This window comes from Bacillus rossius, chromosome 1, assembly GCF_032445375.1.
Source record: "Bacillus rossius redtenbacheri isolate Brsri chromosome 1, Brsri_v3, whole genome shotgun sequence".
Lineage (NCBI taxonomy): Eukaryota > Metazoa > Arthropoda > Insecta > Phasmatodea > Bacillidae > Bacillus > Bacillus rossius.
Genome location: NC_086330.1, coordinates 244031343 through 244056810, shown reverse-complemented (window position 1 = coordinate 244056810; position 25468 = coordinate 244031343). Strand labels below are relative to the sequence as shown.

At 34.6% G+C, this 25468-nt stretch overlaps 1 protein-coding gene across 1 annotated transcript in view; it reads right to left on the bottom strand.

Moving 5' to 3' along the window:
- Positions 1–25468, bottom strand: part of LOC134527431 (protein regulator of cytokinesis 1-like) — a 236415-nt gene that overhangs the window by 63847 nt on the left and 147100 nt on the right. Inside the window, exon 11 of the mRNA XM_063360107.1 lies at positions 7502–7726. Within this exon, the coding sequence (XP_063216177.1) occupies positions 7502–7726 (225 nt within the window). The remainder of the gene's footprint in view (positions 1–7501; positions 7727–25468) is intronic.

The following is a 25468-nucleotide window of genomic DNA, read 5'->3' as shown; positions in this document are numbered from 1 at the left end:
CCAATATCTCCACTCTTCATATCTGCACTAACAAAAACTTGACAACACTATCACTTCAAAACTGTTGACACAAAATTTTCCTATATTTCATCCCAAAAAAAACAACTTCTAAAATTTTAAGATTCTTCACAATAACACTATCATTAACTTCAACCTCTGGATAACACTTATTTCAAAATTAGAACTAGATTGCTCAACCTTGATAACCCATGAACTATTCTGAACAGATGCATCACTTCCTAAGACACAGTAATTCACATAGTAAACTTTCCACCACAAATACAACTCCAGAAAACATTAAATTAGTTATTTGAAACTTCAAAATTTTTTTATAACAAACTACATCATTACTCATCATATTCAAATTTTCTTATTAACATGTTACACAACCTCATAATATTTACACCAAAATACACACAAACTTAATTCTTTATCAACACACTGCATTTCCTTTTGACATTATTCGCTTACATTTCTTAGTATGTATCATTGACCATAATATAAAAATTACACAAAAACATTATTATCACACATAAAAATACACAAATTTACTCTTATTCCAACCTCCTTCTCCATCATTCCTAACTCCTGAGCTAGCCGAAAGGTAAGGGGCGCCCAACTACAACCCTTTTAGCTGCTAGTCAGCTCGGCTAACCTATTATACAAAAAAAATACACAAAAATACTCGAAGTTCTTCCAACCTCTTCTATCCTCATTCCTAGCTCCTGAGCTAGCCGAAAGGTAAGGGGCGCCCAACTACAACCCTTTTAGCTGCTAGTCAGCTCGGCTAACCTTTTACACATAACATACCCACAAATTACATACAGTTTTTCCAACCTCTTCTATCATTCCTTCCTAACTCCTGAGCTAGCCGAAAGGTAAGGGACGCCCAACTATAACCCTTTTAGCTGCTAGTCAGCTCGGCTAACCTTTTACACATAACAATACACAAAAAATACACCAAGGTTATACACAAATATACACTGCACTTGTCATTACACATCAAGTTTTATGCTTTACATACTTTACTTAAATTTCCATAAAACAACAAGTTGACAATTCTATAGTCATGACATGACAAATACTTCATTAAGATACAGACGTATGCTTCTATTCTTCAAAAACAAATTACATGAACTAATGCCCTTCCTTAGGTTTCAAGCCATATCTTCCCTTTCAGCAACAACAGCACATATAATTAACATAGATGAGGGGTGGGAGCGACCAAGGAGAAAGGACGCACCCTTGCAAAAAAAAAACATCGGACTCCATGCCGGAAACATATTTAAAATTAACCTCCTGGCCCCCCAGCTGCCTCACAAACCACATTACACAAAAAAACATCTGCTGCTTATTTAGGGCAATACAAAAATTCACCTAAACTCTGGCCATCATGAACACACAACTGCTTCTGCAGCTTCAAAACTCGACGACTGTTATTCATTAACGTTTAGTATTACATTTCACACCTTTAATATAGGATGTTGTCACCCTGTTATTTAATTCAAAACAAACATTTAGTATTACCAATATGTGGTATTTTCATTTAAAGTTTTTAACCATTTCAAAACTATATCATTTTCAAAAAAAAATAACTCATAATAAATTTCAGTTAACATCATCTCATGACACAACATTAAACAAACATTAACCAAGTGCAATGAAATTCTTACAATGTAAAGCATTTCTTCACATATTATTTAGTTACTGTCTACTAAAAAAGAATTTATACCATTATTATTATTTCAAAACAACAGAAAATATTCACATCCACTTTGATGTATTTATCTTCCTTCTCTTTAAGAATCTTGTAAAAAATTGCTGTCATAATCTTATTTGTGCATTTCTATATTATCCTATCATTATTCATCAAAAAATACAAAAACTCTACAAAATACAAAACATTATTTAAAAAGTACATAAGTCAAAGAACAAAAAAAAAAATGGCAAAAACTGCAAAAAATTTAAAAAACATCAAACACAACACAACTAGTTTTGACTCTACCCTTCCATCTTGGCAGTGGGCCAAACAAGTCTACACACACTGTTTCCAGAGGTTGCATCACCCCTGTCCATTTACCACTCATTTCTTCTGTCTTTGCACAGAACAAAAAACTGTTTACTATCTCGGCTACAATTCTGTACGCATGTTTCCACACAAAAAACCTCTGAACAAGTTGCACAGTTTTTTTCACATCGATCAGTGCGAAAGTTTTAGTTTGTACACTATTCGGCATACACAACCCACATCTTCGTACATGACTGCTTACATTTTGAAAATATCTCCCTTTTAACATTTCTCCGCAATCTGCAAAACTCAATTCACTGATCAATTCCTCAGCAAACTCATCCTTAAGTGTATCTGAGAACGTTTGCATTTCAATTTCTACTTTTTTCATCTGTTTACACAAAATCCTGTTCACATGTCCATTAACTCTTATTTTACAAAATGTTTTCTCTACATTATCCGAACATTCCCTGTTTACTTCATCATGAAATTTTTCAAATGTGTTTTCAATGTTTATTTTTTCATTTACATCATGTCCAAAGAATTCAATATTTTCTTTTGACACTATTATTTCCCTTTCACATGTTTCTAAACCAGTTTGTTCCCTTTCCACTTGCATTTCTGCCACATTATTTGCACACCCATCTACTTTGTTTGTATTTGTGGCTACCTGTTCATTAATTTTAAAGACATCAAATTTGTTCTCCACCCTGCCGAATTCCTGTTGCAACTGTGTGCCTATTTCACTCCTTAACTTAGCAATCTCTTGTGAATTTACCTCAATTTTGTGAATTGCCTGATCTATTTTGTTGTTGATTTCATTCTGTCCCTGAACAATTTTCTGTGTCATTTCCTGTTGTCCCTGTTTCATTTTCTGGTTCATTGACAAAAGTAACTGCAAGATTTGGTCTGACCCCCCCATAACCTCAACTGGGCTACAAATCATCATAATGAAATAAAGAAATTACAAAATTTTAACACAAATATTATTTGAATGCTCAAAACAAAAAACAAAAAATGCAAACAATTAATTTAGTTCCATTTTTCGACTTGCTATTTTCGGCGATTCATCCCGCGATGTCCCGTGAAGTGACGATCTCGATGTCTGGCAATGAGGACCTGAAGTCCCTCGTTGAGACAGGCCTGAAGATCCATGGTGCCTTGGGTCGCTCTGTCCCTCGATGTACCGCTTTCCGCCGTCTCTGGAACTCTTCCCTCGCTGCAGCAGCCAATCAACTCTCGCCGCATTCGTCGCTCAGCTGCGCCGAAAGTTCTGGATATACTTCACCGTTTTCTTCTAAACTGTTTAATATTAGTCGTAAATTTTTGTTCTTTCAGGTTATCGTAGTCACGAATTGTTTTAAAAATGTTCACATTTTATATTTATTGCCGAAAATGTCCGTCTCAATCTCAGGGTCGTGTCCAAATTCAAGCCGCGCGGCCGGGCGCCAAATATAACGGTTCGTTATATACAAAATAAAACAGTTCAACGCCGATTACAAATTTTGATGTTTTTTATTATTTTTAAATAGAATGTTGCACAGACGATTCCAAACACTTCAAAAAGAGGCTGCTCATTCATTCCACATACATATGCCCGTCGAACAAATGCTCGTAGTTCGCGTGATGAGAATTTACGGGAAAAAATATCGTCCTTCAGTAAAGTTTTACTGCAAGTACACGAAGATGGTGCGACCTCGAAGAGGACCGCACCCAGCGAAAACGAATTCCGCCCCGAGCCAACTGCCGACGAAGGTGGCCGCAATTTCTAATTCATTGTCCGAAAAAAAATAAAACAAATTAGGTTAATTTAATATTCGGCCTGGCTCCGACCACCAACGTGAAATTATCTATTAGTACATTACATTATAATTTGGTGAGAAGCCACCGAACGCGACCTACTGTGGCAGCGATCGACAGACGACTGGTGAAGTCCTGCCACTCTCTTCTCCACGCAGGGAAGAGAAGTCACCTGACCTCACCGACCAATCACACGCACGCTTCATTCACTCTACAGATATTAGCCAATCACAGAACAAGTTACAACACATGAAAAAATCTTGTACACACAGAAATATGGGCTTCCCCTGATCAGTCTCTTTTCAATTTCACATCGAAATCGGGGACTTCCATTCTCATTCTCTCTCCCACACCGTGAGAGAGCAGTTATCACCCGGTTCCCATGCAGGGGGGGAATTACCGTCTTTATCTCGGTTGGCGGGGAAGCACTGTTCCTTTCTCACTCCCACTTACAGGCCTCTCATGCCTCTCTTTCTAACCATTACACCAGCCCAGACACAGTCCCGTGATTTATAATTATATTACAACACGTTAAATAAAAATTAAGAACAATAATTATAATACAAATTACTTTACAAAATTAAACTTATTGAGAAAAACCTGAAAAAGTAGGCCTAATAAGGTAAAAATCTAGAACAGCGGCTCATTTGTGAAAAATTACATAAAAAATAGTACTGATAGTAAATGTCTGTTAAAATACAAGGTACATTCTTAAAACACATAGCAAGTGAAAATAACATATATTAAAAGCCATAACGTCTGATTATACTGTCTCATAATATACACACCACTCTAAAAACATTGACTCATTTATATTTACCTATACAAAAAGAAGTTTAAAAGAAAATTATTTAATTAGAAGGGCAGGGTTCTGTAACATTACAAACCATAGCTTCCTTATACCGTGCATGTGAATTACGAGCAGTGTGTATTATGTCCTTGGAAATATTGGTCACGAAACTGTCTAAGCCACCAGATGCAACAATTCCATCATACACTTGCAGTGTAGCTACTAGGGACTCCTCTTTAAGATTCTCTATTAAACACTCACAGTTGATGGAGAAACCTCGTTCTACGTTAGCGTTTCCATGAGATAAAATTAATATAAGTTTTACAAAAGACAAAAGTTCCGTAGAATCCTGCACCAAAGGTAACTGTTTCATCCAGAAGCTGTAAGTCTATCATTTTTCATAAAAAAATTTTTTGATGCAGCCTGAACATCATCTTATTCACACAGTCACCTGAACTGACAATCAATTTTGTCTGCCTTGAGACCAGATATCAGGTTTTTGTCAACAAGTATGTTTAGTGTCTGTTTAAGACACCTTCTTTCCACAGCTGGCCGTGCTGTAACAGCGGGATCCAAACACGAAATACCTTCAGTAATGGGGAATTTCAGTGGCGAGCGCTCAAACATTTTTTCACACAACTTTTGATAACTGTTCTTACATTCATTTTTGAAGTGTAACATTTCTAGTTGTAAAATATTCTTAGTCTCTTGTAGGGCATTTCTTGTACCATAACCTATGTCAGTATGTTTAGCCCTATGTCAGTATGTTTAGCACTCAAGAACACATTCTTATCCAACAGATCAACCGAAGTGGCTTTGGTAGAAGACTCGAGCACATCTTTCTTCACAAATTTCGACATGATTCCGAGAACCAATGAATTTAGTGATTCATATAGTAAAGGAGCCATGGGTGCGTCTGATTGAAAGTCAATCATAAATGGCTCTATGGTTGCAGCAAGTGAATGGAAAAAATTTCGCTAGCAATAATTTGTCCTTCAATGCTTCAGACACAACTGTAAAGCTACTGCACTGAGGAGATTTAATTTTGGAAATCTCATCAACATATTTTCCAAAACTAGGAAATATTGCTTCTGCCCTTTCAGCCACTTTTGTATTTTCTACCAAGCGCACCGGGCAGAACTTCAATGGAAACAAAGTGCAAACTGTCAGTGAAGTATAATACCTTCTTCGTGCCGGAACATTTTTAAACAAAAAATATAATGTCCTCAAAAATTTCAAACTTTTCCATCCTGTGGTTTTTATTGCAGTTTTTAAGGCACCATGTAGATTGTAGAGTATGCAGCCCACAACTTCCTATGTCCAAAATCGAAGCTTCTCCAGGACCCCTCACTAGTGTCTCTTTTAAATCCCTTAAGAGCTTAACATTCACATTAGGCCCATCCATTGAATATTAAATTATCTTATTCATCCAACTAATCCTGTGGTAAGAGCCTTCAATAGATCTCCTGATGTACTATGCCCTAGAAACGCAGAAGAAAAGTATCTCGTGATCACACAGCTATTTTGCTCGTCCCAAATCCTAATAATCACGCCCATTTGACCCTTCTGAGCGACTTTATTTAGAGACTCGTCAAATCCAACTACTATATGTGAGACACTAGAACATATGTTATGATGAAAGTATGGTGCCAAACCAAATATTAATAGGTACGAAATTTTCGTCCTATGTAACTGTATTTTACTTGCTGTGTGTGAGTCTGGGAACATTATCTTAAATAATGACACTTTTTTTTTCGGCACTGCTCAAAAAGTTGTGCGACATAAGTGTTTAGGCACACCAAATAATTTCGGCTGAGTGGTGTCGTCATTTAAAAGAAATTGATTCAAGCCACGTAACTCTTTGGTTGTTTCATGCATAATGTGAACTTGTGCAGGATTACTTACAGTTTCTTCAACTGTAGATGTCGAAGGCGTGCTTATGTCAGAAACTTCACTTGTTTGTAACGATTTGTTCTGACTGAAAAAAACCTTCAGTGAAGTACCATTTGAAAGTGCTGCTACTGCCGCTTGATGTTTTTTCCCCTTCATGTGGCTTCTAACTGCTGTTTTTCCCATATTGCTCAAAGAAAAGAAACTTTTACAGACACTGCACTGTGCCGAAAACGGGTTTCCACGATCTTCTTGAAGCCATTCCTTAAATTGACCATCGAGCAGCCATTCTCGCGAAAATGAACACTTTGAATATGAGCTCATTTTAATACAAGTTAACAGTGATTATTGGACCCGCAAAATTAAACACCAGGGAAAAACACTCATTACAGTTACGCAAATAGTCCTAGCTTTGTCATCAAATGCCTATAGGCACCGAGGCAGCGTGGCACCAAGCAGACACTCGATTCTCGAATCAAAACAAAGCACTAACTGCATTTTTCACTTGAAAATGGCAGTGACGAACACAGAACATCTTCTGGCAAACGACATTCTCACGTTCGTTTTTGAGACACGAAAACTGGCTGCGATATAATGGTAAAAACTGGAAAACATCCTGAATATGGCGACGAGCGACGGCAACTACAGCTAGTAGCACTGCTCGGCACGGTCTGGGCAGCGTAGCGCTAATTGGCACATTTCGGCACGGCGTTGGCTTGATGCTACTCGGCACCATTCGGCGCAACTTAAGAAATTAAATTACGGACGTTCAAAGGGCCACTGCCAAAACACGCACGGAAATATACATGATACAAAAAATTCCCGGTTATTAAAATAATTCCCTGACATTTCCCTGATAATTCCCGATCAACGTGATTTCCCTGATAAATACCGGTTTTTCCGGTTTTCTCGGTGAGTGGCCACCCTGGCAGCTGCGCTCCACATCCATTAGCATTTAGCATTTGAAAGTTTTAGTACGTAGAGAACAGTGTTAGTAAAATCACTCAACTAACCTTTCTGATTCGTTCTGGATCTTCTTTAGGCCGCCACGTCTTCCCCTTGCGAGAGCTGGATGTCAAAGGAGTTGGGTTGCCGGACATTAGCTTTGGCTGCTTGTGAGAGCAGGGCGTGGTTGGAGTTGGAGTGGCGCCCCTCTTGCGCTTGCCAGTGCTGTCTTTACTGGCACTCCTCGCACCGAACCTCGACTCCACAGCACTTTCTTGGTCGCGCAGTTTCTTCTGCACAAGTGAAAACTGATAAATTACTTTTACACAGTTTTCCAGCACTTAACAAAACATATTTCAATCTACTGAAGTGTTCTGCAAAATAGAATGTAGTCATCTGTATCAATAATACAATTATACAAAAAAATAAAGAAGTACTTACTTAACCATTTCAATATAAAACAAATGTAGCTTTAATTTGATAAATAAGGGTCTAAGCTCTCACAATGCATCTCTAAAATAATGAAATTTTAGTTGTGTCATCCAGCAATATCACTGCTATAATTCAGCTGGATGTTAATGCATTACAGTGAATTGCAGTTTCAATTTACTTCATGTTTGTAACAATCCCAAACTACATTAAATGATAGAATAAATTTATGTAAACACAAAACTGGATAAAACTTTTTTAACACATACATATAAATATATTTAGCTTCCATCATGTTGACAGCAAGGTCATAGAGACAAAAAAACACAACACCAACCAGGGATACTGGAGAAGTAACTGACAATGGACTATTGAAGGAAAGCCACTGAACCTGCCAGAACTTTGAAAACAACTGAAATTTTTTTATAAACTTTCTAAATCTAATTTATGGTAATTTAATTTCTAGAGGTCAGGTAGATTCCTGCTACTTTGCATAACAGTCAAAGGCTAGTCAATATAGCAAATACGACTTTATAGCTCAAGAATTAGTTGATGTATGGATTAAGTAACCAAATTAATGATGCAATTAGTAGAACTGACTTTGTTAAATATTTAGGTCTTTTTATAGATGCTAAAGTATACTTGTCATCAAATAGATAGTTTAATTTCTACACTAACAAAAATGATAACTCTATTTAAATATATTACCTCTAATGCATCAACACGATGCTATTTTAACTCTGTACTATTCTCTAATCCATTCAAGATTAGAATATGGATCTGTTACAAGAAATTCTCTAACAAAGTCTGACACCCCAAAAATTGGAAAATATTGAAACCCAAATTCAATTATATAGCTTTTAAAAATGTTCAAACTATCACAAACACCTTATCCTTAAAGTAGTGAAGAATATTAGATGCGTTATTATTAACAAATTTTGCGTAGTGAAAGTTTGTGTTCAAATATTTACCTCAACAGGAATTAAAATTCCATCTTTTTTTAAATCAGAAATTCGCCTTTACTCTATTTAACTAGCAAAATAAATGACATAGCTTACAGGGCTACCACACATTTTAACAACTTCATAACTGTTTTTAATTTGATAGAAAAATGTTTTGGTCATTTATCGGACATAAAACTGAAATTCATATACATGGAAACATATTATACTTTCCTTTTAAATTCATAACAGTAAATACACCTTTTGCATAATACAAATATTTATTAGCAAAATTATTTGTAACTACTTAAAAGCTTCTTTCTTACATGTAGGCTATATGTATGTACTTATATGTATGTATTTCTTAGTATATATTGTGTGGATAAATTGTTCAGTAATGTGACAATAGTTTGTGTTTATTCATTTTCAGACAGTTTAGGTCCTCAGACTTTTTGGCTAGCATTCAAAATCCACAATAAAAAAAAAAAAATTTGAAATGGCCAAACTAGGATTCTAATTCAGGTTCTCCAGAATGCAAGTCCAATGTCTTACCACTGTGTATCGATACTGGAAACTTCGTAGTTTGTCAAACAAACATTTAAAGGGTATAATGTTTCAACACCATAGTAAATATTTTAAATTTATTGTACATTATTATATTTTTGAGCCTTCCTCAACACCTAGATTACAATTCGAGGGGTATATTCATATTACTCTCTGGGATTCGATTTCGAGAAAATTGGGCTTCAACCCATCGCTAGTAGTCAGTGTTGAATTTAATTCATTTCCTCCCAAATTTTTATGTCCCCCCTTTATCCCTTGCATTTCAAATTGAGGCATGTAGCCTCGCATCAAATTACCTAAATATTTGTTTTGTAATTATATAATTTACTTTTCATGTTATTTGCATTTTATTTACAGTAAGTTCACCTCAATTGCATCCCTGAATTATGCTTTGTACTTTAATTTAGTATGTGAACCATAACCATGGCACGTTCTGGGTGTTTTGAATTCTGGACATTGTGAGGTGCTGTATGAGTGGAGATGGTGTGCGACTGTACTCGCGCGTAAAGTTGGTTTTCGAGGCGGTGCTGAAGCCACACGAGTGTCTTCCCTCGCCGAGGGACTTCGGAGTCCCGCACTGGACTTGGCAGCATGACGACCGTCACTACTTCGCCGCCTGAGTATTGGAGTGTTCTATGTCCACTTTTTAGGTTTTTTATGCTATGGACACGAAATTAATATTAGTATTCACTTGTACTATATCCACACACGTCTACGCACATAAAAATGTTTGTTCTTAATTTAAGACCAATATTATTTTGCTCTATGTCATGCTATTCATAGTTCTTTGAACTTTCAAATGCTTATATCTCAGTTCCTACTTCAATGGACATAGAACACTCCAATTCTCAGGCGAAGACTTGTCGAGAGCCGACATGTAAGGCAGCAGCTCTAGAATTATGGGCTATGAATCGGGGCATTTAAGTGATCCTAAACTTCATCCTTTATTTTAACTCTAAGGAAATTTCATTATTTTGAGTGCAATTATTTCACTGCTCCTCTCAGGCATTGGTAGACATGTCGGATGAACCTGGTGCTGTTAAAGACTTATGGAATTCAATAGTATATCATCACTAGCTAATTAGTGTTACAGATAAGCCGTTTAAATTCAGCACTCTTCTATCAGGTGCATGGACTGCACTTAGAGTGACCGTGGTTGTTCGGTTAAGTTGCCATGCCTTAGAAATTAATTAAAAGGAACTATAATGGTCTTATGCATCTGTTTGTCTGTGGATTTAATTACGTTGGGCTCAGTCGGTTAGAACTCTGGAAGTTAAGCCTGAAAGTTGTGGTTGAATGCAGTCACCGCAATCAAAATTATGAATTGTTTCCTGTCACCGATTTAGTTGTGTAATATGTTTTTATGGAAACAGTCAAGTATTTAATATAATTGCTTATTTATTAGGGCTTTGAATTATGCTAGTTAATGTAACAGACCGGGGTGTACGGTACAATATAGGCCTGCTTGATGATGGCTTAGTTTTTATAGTGAGCACTTTGTGTCACGAGATAGGTAATATTGTGTTTAGCTTGTTTAATATTGCAATGTTAACTTCGGGAGGACATTGATAAGAGAGTTTGACATTTGCTTTAGCTTGAACATGCTTGTCACAGGCATTAGATGTCAAATTTATGTGTGATATTTAGCAACGTTTGGTAGTGTTACGAAAGTTGTCCGGTAACGATGTACACTGCCGTACATACTCATTATGACCTTGAACTTGTATTGAGCCTAGTTGTTTCCTTTTATTGTGCACTTTATGTGTTTGAGAGGCTTTTGTAATAATAACTTATGTATTAAAATTAACTTTTTGTATGACCTGAACTTAAAAAAAAAGTATGATTGCAGGTGAATGTCATGAGGTTCTGAAGGGCTATCAAAAATAGAAACGCAAAGCCACAGAGCAATTAATATTTGCTGTATATAATTGTGCTCTTTGTATGATGTTTGGCAACTAACTACACCTTTTTACAGAAGACACTTCACTTTAAAAATCATGTCACTGTATGTGTGCGCTGTCATTGTCAATCTGGTAATGAAAAGCCAAGAGCATTAATGAATGTTGTTGTCGTTGTTGTTTGAACACAGTTATTGTTTCAGTGACTCGAATGCTCTAAAATTATGATCACATTAAAAGTCACAAACAAATCAATAGTTTTTCTCTGGCTTTATGTCCACAGTTCTTTAAGCATCCTTGGTGTTTAACTACTTGCATTTATTTCAGCTTAATTTTAAATAAGTAGCCTGGCACTGGACCTCTTCGTAACGTGCTTATAGTTACAAATTTCGAAAATCACAATTTTATAGACAATTGAATTAAAAACAATTTTCTCAGGTTGCAAAAAACTAATTGAAGAACTAAAATTTGTATATGGAATACAATTAAGTAAATTTTGTAAAATTTTTAAATATTGATCAGGCTGTCACTAACTTGATTGCTAAGTATAGATTTATGTCAGCAGATTTATTTAGTAAAGTCCAGGTTTAATTAAAGTTCAGATGAACTTTAATATAATATTGTACGGCCTTATTTATGTTTTCAAAAGAAATCTTGTACAAGTAAGATTTAAAGCAAAGGCCTTTTTAATAATTTGTGTTTATCTTGTATTTGCAGCTGTGTAATTACTTGTTATTTTGTGTTCACAGAAAGTTAATTGTTAAAGAGTACAACTGTACTTCAAGTTCAAGTGTACGAACTAGAGAACATGTTCAATGTTTATGTTTGAAATTTAGTTGAAAATAAAACTACATGTACGCAAAGCACTTCTCTCGCTTGTTATTAAAAACTACCATCTAGTGTTGCACCTCCCAGGGTACAGCACTGGGCAAGAAATGTGCCACTCTGTTCACAAGCTACTGTGCTACACGTAGAAGTTAGTCATGCTCTCCAAGCTCAACATGAATAAGTAATTGAAAGGTCATCTGATAATTGTAAATATTTTTGAGTATTTTCTGTTGTACTACCGCACAATTCCTTTTACAGGGACGGCACGGATTCAGACGCTGAGGAAAGAAACGCTGCTGCATTTACTAACCGACTTGAACATAGATGGTTTTAACCCAAACAAGGTGACGCGCAAGACGTGCTGAGTGGAATAGCACGAGAGTCCTACAGATTAAAAATACCTTCTTAGGGAACAAGTGAAAGCAGTAATGCGGGATTTCTAGATAATGACTTCAAAAAGTTTTTGGTAAGGAAATCCTGTTGTAGATAAATTACCCAATTTACTGGACAACCAAGCAGTAAACGTAATTGAATTTCTGGGAAATGGTCATTATATATATGGAATCAGAATTTAATGAGCGATACAGCTTTGTTTGCGCTGTTAATGTTAAGAGTTCCTATTGAATTGTAATACATACTAAGCGAAGCTAAAACATATAAGAGCGATTGGCAAGCTGTCAAAGAATGTTTCTTACAGTTAAGCTGTAATGGGCGTGTTAAGGAATACTTGCACAGGAAATTTCTTTGAGGTAAAGAGTGCGCAGCTGAAACATGCTTGGGCTTTGTGAGCAATATCATGTGTTACGTAGACGGGTTGAGTAACCTGTATCCTGACACACAGTTAATATAAATTAGCATTGATAATCTGAGGACTGTAGCTTAAAAGTATTTCTTAGCCGCCCACCTAAGTACCATGGCGGAATTGAAAGAAATAGTTGCTAAAATGTAAAATTGTCTTCAAAATCGCAACACAGAGTGTGACGAGGTTTAAGTAGAATGGAAACCCATTAATAAAAATGTAACAAAAAGTAATAGCACTAGACGTTTGTTACATTTGTGGTCGAAGAAACTACCTAGCTAAATCTTGTTTTTTATAACAAACGTAAAAGAGTGGTTCAGGTGACTAAAAATCCATTAGACATTGATGCTAGTGAAGGCACATTTGGACACATGACCCTGAACAAAGTGCTAACCAACATAGCGGATATTTTCTCCCAAAGCAACACCACAAATACAGTTACTTCATCAAGCCCTGTGAAAGTTAGCCACCACTCGCTTGAAACAACACACCTACGGGGAGGTCCCCACTAATGATGATGTTTTGCAATGCCTCTGAGATGCAGGAAAAAAAAAAAAAAAAAAAACTGCTTGCAAAGTATCAGAGGAAATAAGAAGAAAAATAAATGAGTGGAAAAACCCATAAAGAATGTGAGCCAACATGAAGTGCTTCCTGATGAACTTTCGGATGAAAACTGCAATCTACGACTTCATTCACGAAATGGAGGCTGGAGAAGTTGAGGAAATAACTTACTTAGAGCCATCAGTTATGGTATTTCTAAATCAACGTTTGTTCGTGTTGACCTTGTGGGAGGAACAAGAAATAAAACACAATTTGCTTATGTTTGTCAAGTAGATGAAGTCTTGTATGAAGAGCTGCTTGTTGATGGTGCCTGCAAGATTCTGAGTATGTGTGCAAAAGGAACCCAGCACACATCGTCTCGAGGTGAAGGCCAGTAAAAGGAAGCACTTGGACCGGCAGGGTGCATGAAGGTTACTGACCATCTTCTTCTGACCTATCAATGTTGTTTACAACACCAACAAACCATTTTTTGTCATACACACAAGACCAGGGACCGGAAAGTTACTTTTAAAAAGTAACTTAGTTACAGTTACAATTACTCCATTGGAAATGTAACCCTGTTACAACTACAAGTTACACTACTGAAAATAAACCAGTTACAGTTACAGTTCTGATAAAAGTAACTGTAAGTTACTTTAACAGTTACTTTGTGAAAAACTAAAAATGTGATACGTAATATTGTTATAATTAAAAGCTAATAAAACATATTGTGTTTAGTAAAGATATATGTTTATTTAAACTGAAATTTTTTAAATATGTTTTAAATTACATTGAGTAATTAGTTCACACTACAAAATTGTTCGCAGCACCACACAACAAGCACTTCACAATAAGGTTATTTTGATCACTCTACCGAACTTCGAAAAAATTAGAATATGAAGGCCATGGCAACGAAAATTCTGGACTGCTTTCTCGGCTTCTCACTTCATTAGATTCTGTAATTGCTTTCGCGCATGTGCACAGGTAGGTTAATTAATTAAACAGCACAGCAGTAAACCCGCATGCCGCAAAAATTAAATAAATGACAATCAAAATACGAGCGCAGGCTAGCCAACAGCAGTTTTACAAGTGCAAGCAATACCATCGCAAATAATATGCTCGTCTGGATTTTCGTTCTTGGATTGAAAAAATCAACAAATCGTTGTTCGTTCGATAATAAACACATTTTAAAAATGTAACGCAATAAGTAACGACAATTATCGTTACTTTAAGGCAGAAAAATGTAATTCAGTTACAGTTACAGTTACTGAAAACTTAATATATTGCGTTACCACGATCGTTACCATAAAAAGGAACTGTTACAAATAACGTCGTTACTAGTAGCGCGTTACTTCCAGTCCCTGCACAAGACATATAGCAACCAGTATACAGTTTTGATATGGTACCACCAGGGTCTTTGATAGTTGCTGTAGCGAAATTGAAAACTAAAGAATATGCATTATCCTGACTTGTTTTCTTCATTCCTATTTTGTACTGGGATATTGGTGAAGCATTGTGAAACCCTCTTGTGCCTGGGATTGTCTTTGCCATAGTATACCGTTGTTGTAGAGTCGAACGAACGTCATCCACATCATTCTTGTCAATGTAATGAAAGATAACACCTGTTGTGTGTTCATTGCAGTAGGTAAACATCTTAGACACTGATGTAATTTGGTCTTGGAATGGTCGTTGAAGACTAGCTTTTGATGTCAGTCGCTTAACAGTTCCCCCAATTCCATCGCAAGATGATTTGCCATGGCTTGTGGCAAAGAATGACCAAGAAGCTGTGAGCTGAAAATCTTGTGTGTGGTGGCACAAATTGAGAATATTCTTGCAGTCTTGTACTGAGCAGCACAACCATCACTGAAATAATGTATGTGTTTTACATGAGGCAGGTGTCTTTTAACAAATGTGACTATTTCTGACTGTGTTTTATACACCATGGAAACATCATGATCCAAATCATTTGACAAAAAACAATGCTTTTTTTCAAATTAGCATTGTCTGAATTTTTGTAGTAAATGACTACTGGATGAACTGTACATTGACTATTGGTCCAATCATATCCTTGTGCTTCATTTTGGATAACGAAGGAAAAATTTTCACTGAAATCTAATAAAGCTATAACTTCCCTTTCACTTATTTTCTCTTTCAGCTGCTAGAGGTAGTCCGAATGTTTCTTTGTGGTATAGGAATGGGTTATGAGGAGGTCCATTTTTTATTACTAAAATTTCCATTAAGTCTTTTACACTTGAGGTAAGGGTTTGTAATTGTGTTCGGTCTGTACTGACCCACTGTTGATATTCAATCACATCATCTGGATCACAGTCTAAAGTATGATATAGATGCTGCTTTAGAGTATCTGGAGAAGGACATTGCTCACATTGTCTTAGCATACAGGCAGGATTTAAAATGTCACATACAAGATACAAAATAAGTGAACTATACTTTTCACCTACACCATGACAGTGAAGAAGTAATTCAACATTTTGGTGTATAGTGCACACACAGATGGAATGGGTTCCAGAACTTCCAGTTAAAACGCACCATTTAGGACGCAACGTACAAAACTTTGAAAACCCTACCTTGAGATGGATATTTTGCCTTAAAAGAACAATACAGCTCATGCAAGTTGCATAGAAAAGGTCTTTTCTGTTTGTAAACATTTTTGGATATACTAACTTTATCTTTCATTCCTGGCATTTCCCTGAAAAACTCATCATCTTGATAGAAATATTGAATGACCTGCAGTTTCTTCAGGTAACTTCTTCCCACCTGTGGGATAAACTAATGTGCAGATTCCTTTTTTCAGTGTAAGTTGTCTTGCTTGTCTTACCATGTACTCAGAAACACCAAATTCTTGTGCTGCCTTCTGTCTGGACCATGATTGAGAGATAAGGGTAAGAATTTGTAATTTTCTTTGTCTATTCATTGTGGGCAGCTTATGCTTTATTAAAGTTAACGGTCCAAATCGGCAGCCTTTTGTTCCACTTCATGCCTCTGTAATTTTGTACTTTTACTAGTTGATGTGGCTGGAAGCTGTACATCTAATACTTTAGATATTTTGTCTGCTACAGCTGATGATACCTCTTATACTTTACGTTACCCATATTTTTCTTTTGCATGTTGTGGTACAGCATACAGTTTTATTGGTGACTGTTGCAAATATTCCAAATGTTTGTCAAGTAAGCTACGGGTTTCTTATTTTGATGCTTGAATCTCTAAACCCTCTGCAACGTCACTTTCAGATGATTCTGAAGATACCTGTGCACCTACTTCTTGAATATTATACAACCTATTCCTACATGAGGAGCATAATTTTTTACCAGGAATTAAATCAAGTCCCTTGTCTGCTGCTTTTCTGTAGCACTGTAAAGAGATTGTGCGCAAAGAACGCTTAACTGGAACACTATGCACTTTCATAGGATCACAACATGATGTCTGAAACATTTCATACTTCTTAATATAAAACAATTCGTGATGAAAACATATGGTGTGAAGATTATGTTTAGAAATACCTGTTCTCAGCACAAGAAGAGTTTGAATATCTTTGGAAAGTGATTCCAATCTTTTGATTCCCTTTGTTTTAATGTAACACTCTTTATGGCATTCTTCATGCATATCATTCCCAACAGAACAGAATTCTAGTTTAGTAGTACTGGTAGCCATGTAGTTCTCATCCAACTTATAATGAACTAAGACTTTCCACTAACATTATACACAGGCAGCGCAGTAAGACTGGCCTACACAGTGTAGTCTGCATGGTGGCAGACACACGCCTTATCTCTGACCCCCCCCCCCCCCCCCGGTTATCTTAATTGCTTTCCTCCCCTCTGCCCCTCTGTTCATGGGCCACTACACTGCATTTGCTGTGACAGTCCAGATATTAGGCCTATCTCTCAACTGCCTCTGAGGAAGCAGAAAAAAAAAACCAATGCCAAGGGGAACAGAGCAAGTATCAAAGAACCCCTCTCTTATAGCTAGCAGGCAGACTCCATGCAGAAATGACATATGTACAGTCACATGACATGGCTCTGCAGATAACACAGGGAAGGTAATTAGAGGCTTTGAAATTTGCACAAAATCCTTGTGTAATATGCGGAAAATATGGGACATTTGTTAGGGACCCCATTTACATAACCAAGTCATTTTCATTTTGTTTTTCAACACTCCAGCAGAAAGCCACTATTTTTTTTAATGTATCTTATAGAAAATTTCCTCCTCTTTCACATAGTACCAGGCTCATTTTTTTGTGAGGTCTGCCTTTTGAGATACAGTCTATTTTTTTGTAATAAAGGATGCAGATGATACATGAAACATCAGTCATGTTAATAATTCAGTTATAACTTACAAACCATTCTAGATATAGCAATTTGATGGCCAAATTTGAATTCTCTAGAGAATTTTACATAAGGAAAAGTGTTCTTATTCTGAAATATTGGTATTACAGTGAAATACAAAGCAAGGAAACACAGATACTGACCAATTTATGCTGTCATTACAACCTGTTTTAGGCCAAAAATGGTCACAAAGGAACCTTTGATTTCTCAGGAAGTATTTGAGATAAAAATCTAAAATTTTGGATTTTAAGTGGCCTTTTGTCACCTAACAATTGAACCAATTTTTATTAAAATCAAAAACCATGGGTTACATGCCCTGGATGAACTGACATGGAATGACCCAAACATGTTTAGATGATGCAGATATTATTCCCCCCCCCCCCCCCCCACCCCCCTCTTTCTTTAATTCCCAAAATCTCTGCCATAAACAGTCATGTCTTTTAGTGAGAGTAAGCCATAACAGAGACTACACCGGATCTCAGGTTAGCCTACTACCAATTATGTAAATGCTGTCCATTAAATTATTTAAGTAGCCTAATAAATAGTGCCTATAAAAATTCTTATGAATTACTTTGTACAACCACATTAAAAACATAATATTGATACTTAAGATTGGTTAATATAAAATAATTTAACTCATGACAAAGATTGAAGCCTCATACCTAAGGGATCCATAATGATCCCATAATTACTTTTAATATGTAAAATAAGTACGGTACAACCAATTTTTGGGGAATTGTTTTAAAATTTTTAAATTGTCTCTTCTTGGAAAACCATATTTGCAATTTAACGTCATATATATATATTTTTTTTACTGAAGCAACCCCTATCAAGTTATATGACATACTAAAGCCCATTAAAAAAGCTTACAAATGGGACCAATTTGAGCCTTCTAACATCAACCGTTCCCAAATTACAATTATTATTATAATTTTAGGTCAGAAGCAAGCCAAATTTTGGTTTTGTGTGTATTAATTTTAAAATGAACCCACTTATTAAAAAAATCTAAATTTAAAAAAATTAGCTTAATGCAGGAAAACATTAAATAAAAAAAATCACTGACATTTAAGAGGTTCAGGTTGAATTCAAATTAAAACTTTGGTGATTTGACATGAAATGACCTTTACACAACTGCAAACAACAAAGAAAACTACCTAGCAGGAAAAGACTAGAAATAAAATACATTAACTCATTGAGAACAGACATTAATAAACTGGTTGGCGCTGGTTGAAGCTCACAATGCCTAAACATGTTACAACTTGCAAGGAAAATAATTAAACTATGTAATTGTTAAAAAAAAAATACGTATTTTTAAAATGGTTGAGCAACTATTAATTAAAAAATTTGGTTATCACTACTGTTTTTTGAGACCTAAGTTTTTTAACCTATGAACTGATGTAGGATTAACAAAACAGAACATCTTATTAATTAAAATAAAAAAAAATGTATTGATTGCAGAATAAATATCACAGTACAATAGTGCAAAAGAATTTTAAAAAAAGTTAAATTATCAACAGGACAATAAAATAAAACTATAGTACTATACTGGAAACAAGAATAATGTCTTTACTCTCACTGGAAAAAGTAAAAAAATGATCTTTGCTTTAAAGAAGACTGATGACATGAGATCTCATCAGGGTTAGGTGAGCAGCTCAGCAGATCATGTATCACTTTGTTTCTCGTCGAAGTATGTCATCCACTTATCCAGCATTGTAGTTGCTTCACCATGAGTTAGGCCAACTGATTCCTCAGTGTCATCATTTTCCAAACTGCAATTCTCTGTTGCCGTGTTTGAAAAGCACACTTCCGCTATTTCATCTTCACTTAGTACTCTATGATCAATATCACTGGTGTTCATCTACTCAGAAATGTAATTTTCTTTCACAATAGCACAATCCTCCAACTGTTAAAAAATTCTAAGTCAACGTCATCGTTTGCAGTTGGTTAATTTCCGCCTTGTTTCTTGTGGGTTGATAGGTCACAGTTATTTCCTGCTTTTCTAAAGAGTTGACGGCTTGATTTATTCCTATTCTTCTGTGGCCAGCTGATGAGTTTGCTTCTTGTTATTTTAAGGCTAAGAAAGCCTTTTAAGCCTCCAAGAAAATTATTTCTCCCAAGAATATTGTAGTAGATAAAAAATAAATAAACGGTAGAATTGTAAATAAAACTTTGAATTTTGTAATTTGATGATGAAAATTTTCTCAAAAAATTCTTTCTTATTTAATTTAATTTAATTTTGAAATTTTCAAAACTAAATATTAAGTATATATTTAAACGGTACACGGCTGTTACTTTGCACACAATTTAAAGAAGGTACAATGAACAATTCTCCCGTTTAATTTTTTTAATACAACATACAGAATTTAAATAATCTGAGTACAAAATATTGTGATTTAACTGTCACTTGCCGCTGATGAAAGGAACGAGTTCAACAGTTTGCCGCTAGAGCTCAGATTAGTTCCGAGTTTACTCACTAGATGCCTCGAATATCGCAGGAGTTCAGGCGGGAATATTTTGAGAGACAGAAATTGTGTGGCTGACGAGAACTTTTTTTTTAATTTGATACAGTGATGCTTTATATCTGATAAAAAATTATAATTATTGTTTACTTCTCATTCTTGTACAAATTGAACAGTACTGTAAATGTATTTGATGACATAAGCAATAGTAAGTTATTAGCTGATATTGAATACAAACAATTTTTTTCATGACTACAAAAAATAAGGTTCTCTGCTTGGCGAGTGATTATATTATACTAATGTCAAAAATATGTTATCGGGAAAAAATTAATGAAGTTATTTTATACCACTGATTCACTACCCATAAAATCAAACTGCAACGTCTTTGCAACTAGTATCTCATACAAGAAATATATAACATATTCGTGCTTCATTTTGTATAAAAATAAAACACATATCATATAATATCGGGAGACAGCCTTGAAAATCATGCATATCACCAACATGGCCAATCAGACTCACAGTCATGTTTAAGATAGCAAGACAGCTAGCAAACCAGTTCAGTTTATGTGCAGCTTAACTGAAAAATTTATTCAATATTTTAGGGGTAGTTTTACGCTCAAAATTAATACAAAACAAAATCAGCAATCCTTGTATGATCATTTATAATACTACAAAAAATCTTCCATTTCCTTCGAATTGTATTGAGCACTAAAATATTGATCTACATTTGGCCCAGATTTTATTCGACGATACTCTGTAGAGTTTCGCTTGTTTGCATTGTTTATTTATTAGGTTTAAATCATGGCCAAATTTATTGAAGTGTAACACAAATTATATATTTGGGTGTGCCTGGTTAGGAATTTGTATGATGTACTAGAAAAACTATGTCCTATCAGTGTAATAGTTGTACCCTTACAAGTGTTGAATATTTATGAAACATTTTATTTCTTTGGTTTTCAAAGCCGCAGACTTGTATTTTATTTATTGCATTTAGACAACAAAATGCGTCCGTGTTTTCTACATTGCACGCTCTGTAATATTTTGAATGTTATAGTAATTTTTGCTTTTTAAAATCTGTGATTTATGTGCAGTAGAGTGATTTGTAATTTTTGATAATTTCTTTTCATATTTTCAATGATCCATTTGCTAATATTATATACACTTCTCCATTTATTATGATAAACACATATTCCATTATTGAAATTATTTCAGAATGGGAATCACAAGACTACAAAAACTATTCTCCTGCATAAGAAAGGTGATAATACCAGTAAAGAAAATTATCCTCCGAGAGCAATTACATATTATATATAGGGACACCTGTATTTTGCTAATACATTTCGTGTCAAGGTATTTTACAAAACATTGTAGATTTTTCTTGTAATTATTGGCTGTGGTCGGTGAAGGCTGTTTTCCCGCACTTGACGGGGCCAATGAGGACGTAGTTACCGTACTGCTGCACGCCCGCAAACCTCTAAACAAAAAGCTACAGTTATGTGTGAAATAGCCTGACACGAGATGTATTCACGAAATACAGGTGTCCTTAATTATATCGAAAAATATTTGAACATTGTATGATAATTTTAAGTATGAAAAGTACAAAATACTTTCAAATTTAATACATGGTTTTACATCAACTCTAAGCACTAAAACCCATACTGCTTATTATCTACAAAATAAATCTATACACAGCAACTGATTAGGAATCACTTGAGTTTTTTTTTATAAAGCATCTAAGGCCTTGATTGTATAAATATATTGTTGGATAAATTAACTAAACTAGGAATACTATAAAATGCACAAAAATAGAAGAGTTTGATCTTAATGACATAAAGCATAATCTATCTATTTAGCACAGCCTGTATAATTGCTTCCCCATTGTCAAGACTAAAATTAAAAAAACTGCGAAAGAAGCAGTATAAAATAACTATCTCATTATCTTTGCGGGTGACTCAAACATCATACAAACAAAACGAAATATTGTTAAACACAAGAAAACATATTTTAAACACTGTAAATAACTTATATTTTAAATAAAAGGATAATAATCAGTCTGTAAAATTTAGTTTTAACGATGAGTTGTAATCAGAACATCAAACATATATTATAGGTGTTACTGCGAACAGAGAACTCTCACAAACAATACAATTCCTTTCTGCGCAACCTGCAAGCTCCGGTACCTTCTGTAAAAAAAAAAATATATGTAAAACTTTTCCGGAAGTCGTACCATGGTAAGGACTGAAATATGTAGCCTTACTTCTAAATCTAATTATCTAGAGAACAAATTGTATTACATTATTTTCATGATTTAAACGGTAGCAAAATTAACATCTACATACGAACAGAAGTTTGCTCTTTTATTCATTTTTTTTAGTTACGTGATAATTTTTTTGAGTTATAAAGAAATCCAACTTAAACAGTAAAAAAGAAAGGCTTTTAATAAACAAACCTACTCAATCATTATAGATAACTGTTCAGACCATTTTAGATTCATCCTGTTACATGAATGTTTATATTCATATACATCTAATGTATAAACATATCAGAAAAAAAGGCAATAAATTCAGATTAACTTCATTATCTAAATAGAATAAAACACAAAATACACTTACAGAGAACCACCAAATATATTGCGTAAGTGTTTCTGCAATGGAGTTAAACTTTAAAATTGACTTTATTATTACAAAAAAATAATTTAAAACTCCAAGCAAATGTAAGAACACGTCTTCTAGATATAATGTAAGATTATAATGCCGTGTCCGAATTCGCCTGAAGAATATACTTGTAGATACTTTGGAAGTGACTTTGCAAGACTGTCAGAAATGGACGTGAAGTATGTATGCTATGTAATACACAAGTAAATGAATCTGTGTAATTCTCGCGTACTTGAAGTTGTAAATACGTCTTCATTTGAAATATTTTTGGTCACATTTTATATATCATTTAAATAATTTAAGAGGACATAAAATAAATATAATTTATTTTGTATTTTACTGGTATCAATAAATAAATTGACAAAATTAATTTATGTATATGGATGTTTAAAACGAAGTTTCAACAAACACATGTACATATTTAGCCTACAGATCGTTACTACAAAACAAAAGTACAATAATAATGTAAGTTGCCGTAAATTCACGTGACAGCGATGAAGTATTAAAAAAAAAAAGGACTAATTTCACATGCTTTTAAAAATAAAATCTAAACATCCTTTTCGGCTGGCTAAACATTGAACCTATCTGGATTCGTTAAAGGCAAGTGAAGTACGTAAGGTTGCAAACATGTAACTGCATTACTTTCTGATTAATTTTAATAAAATTATGCATATATCCAAAAATGTTCAGTTAAAATTAGTATTGTATTGGTGTTTGTATTAAAATATAATGTATACTGGGTATATTTTTATTGTGTTTTAAGATTTTTTGACATTTGTGCCTCATGTTTTTTTGGTGAAAAATGAAAATGTAATTATGTATTATTATCAGGGCCCAAAGCAAAACTATATGTTCGTTGGCCGAAAATGAAATGATGTTATACTTGTATATCTAAGAAAAATATTTGTATTTTGTATGAATGTAAGTATTTTATTATGTAAATTTTTATTACTTACAAATATTTCGTACTCATAATATCTAGTTTCCATTTGTCTTAAGACATAATCAAATGATATACTAAAAAAAAATGTTTATTGGTTCGCAATTTTTCATTGTTACAATATTTTAAAATGAAAATTTGCTATTCAGCAATATAAAACGTGAGTAAAAATTATCATTAAATTATATCAATGGTATATTTATTGCATTAGTATTCCTTGCTCCTAATCACTCTGGTTGATTACCTTCCTTATAACCTCAATGATCGTAATTTATGTACACCTTTTTCCCACTAAGACGATTCAGGTGCAGATTCTGGAGCAGTGTTTTTTTTTATGTACGAATGTGCCAATAAATCCATCAGTTTGGTGGTGGTGTTGGGCCGGGGGGGGGGGGGATAATACTACTCTTAATATATCACTTTATCTGTATGCACGATAAAATATCCTTGGTTAGCTCCCTCCAAAATATTCTTATACAACCTATGACGTATAGCCTACTCCTTAGATATTTTAAAACACGTTTGATTGCGTAGAGAAGGCGATTCTTCGAGTATGTGGCCCTTTCATAATTAAATTATTATTATTAGTTACAACTGATGTTTATTTCGAGCCTCTTTGACATCCAGTTCATACATAAAAGACGAACTACCAGTGATGCGACGTCACCAGTAGGGATAGCGTGAAGAAGCTCCTCATTTCGCCAGACGCGACTGGCATACACAAGTATTTATATTGCAATTAAAAATTACTAAATGATAGTTTAATTTTCGAAAATATGATTATGTTTTTTACAAGAAGTACGAATGCCAGGACATTTACTAATAACATCGTTTTTAAACATCACATATAAAAAAGGAAGTGTAATCAAAAGCCACAGGTCAGCTAAAAAAGCAAACAAAAACTTTTTTCTAGCTCTAGCCTCATGTATACATACATAAAAACATAATACATTGAAAACACTAAAATTAATGCAATAACCTGCAATATTTTGAAGACAGATATTCAGCTAAAAAAATATATCTGATAGTATAAAAAGTTCGCCTATATATATATAGTTGCACAGAAAAATACAGTTCTAATCAGATATCAATGTAGCAAATAATACTGCTTTGCAACATAAAGTCATGCTATTAGATGGTCAACGTTCAACTGTTTGTGTAATACACATACACACACACCTGTGACAAAATGTGTAAAGAAAGAAATTTTGTAGAAGCGCAAAACCTTTGTAGTACTCAGTTAAAAATTATTATTTTTTTTTTAAAGGGGCAGGAAAACTACATTACTGGCCAACTTATTTGAATGTAGTGGTTAGCTGTGAACGAGCGTTCTTGCAAAATAGACCAAATCTGACAGTTTTGGCCGCAGTAAAACATACAATTTGTATATCGTATATGTGTAACGCACCAAATTAATATTTATTATAATTACCTTGGGTTGCACTCGGTTACGTACGGGTTTCTAACTGAAATGCACCAAAAATAGTAATATTTATTCCCTTGCGCTTTGTTGAGGATCGAGTAGTCTTGGGTGGGTGTGGGGGAAAGGGACAGAGTGGCAAAGGGATTGGAAATCTAAATGCTCGCCGAGGCAGAGTACACTCTTCCCCCACCCCCTTCTCCCTGACCGGTCGTAAACA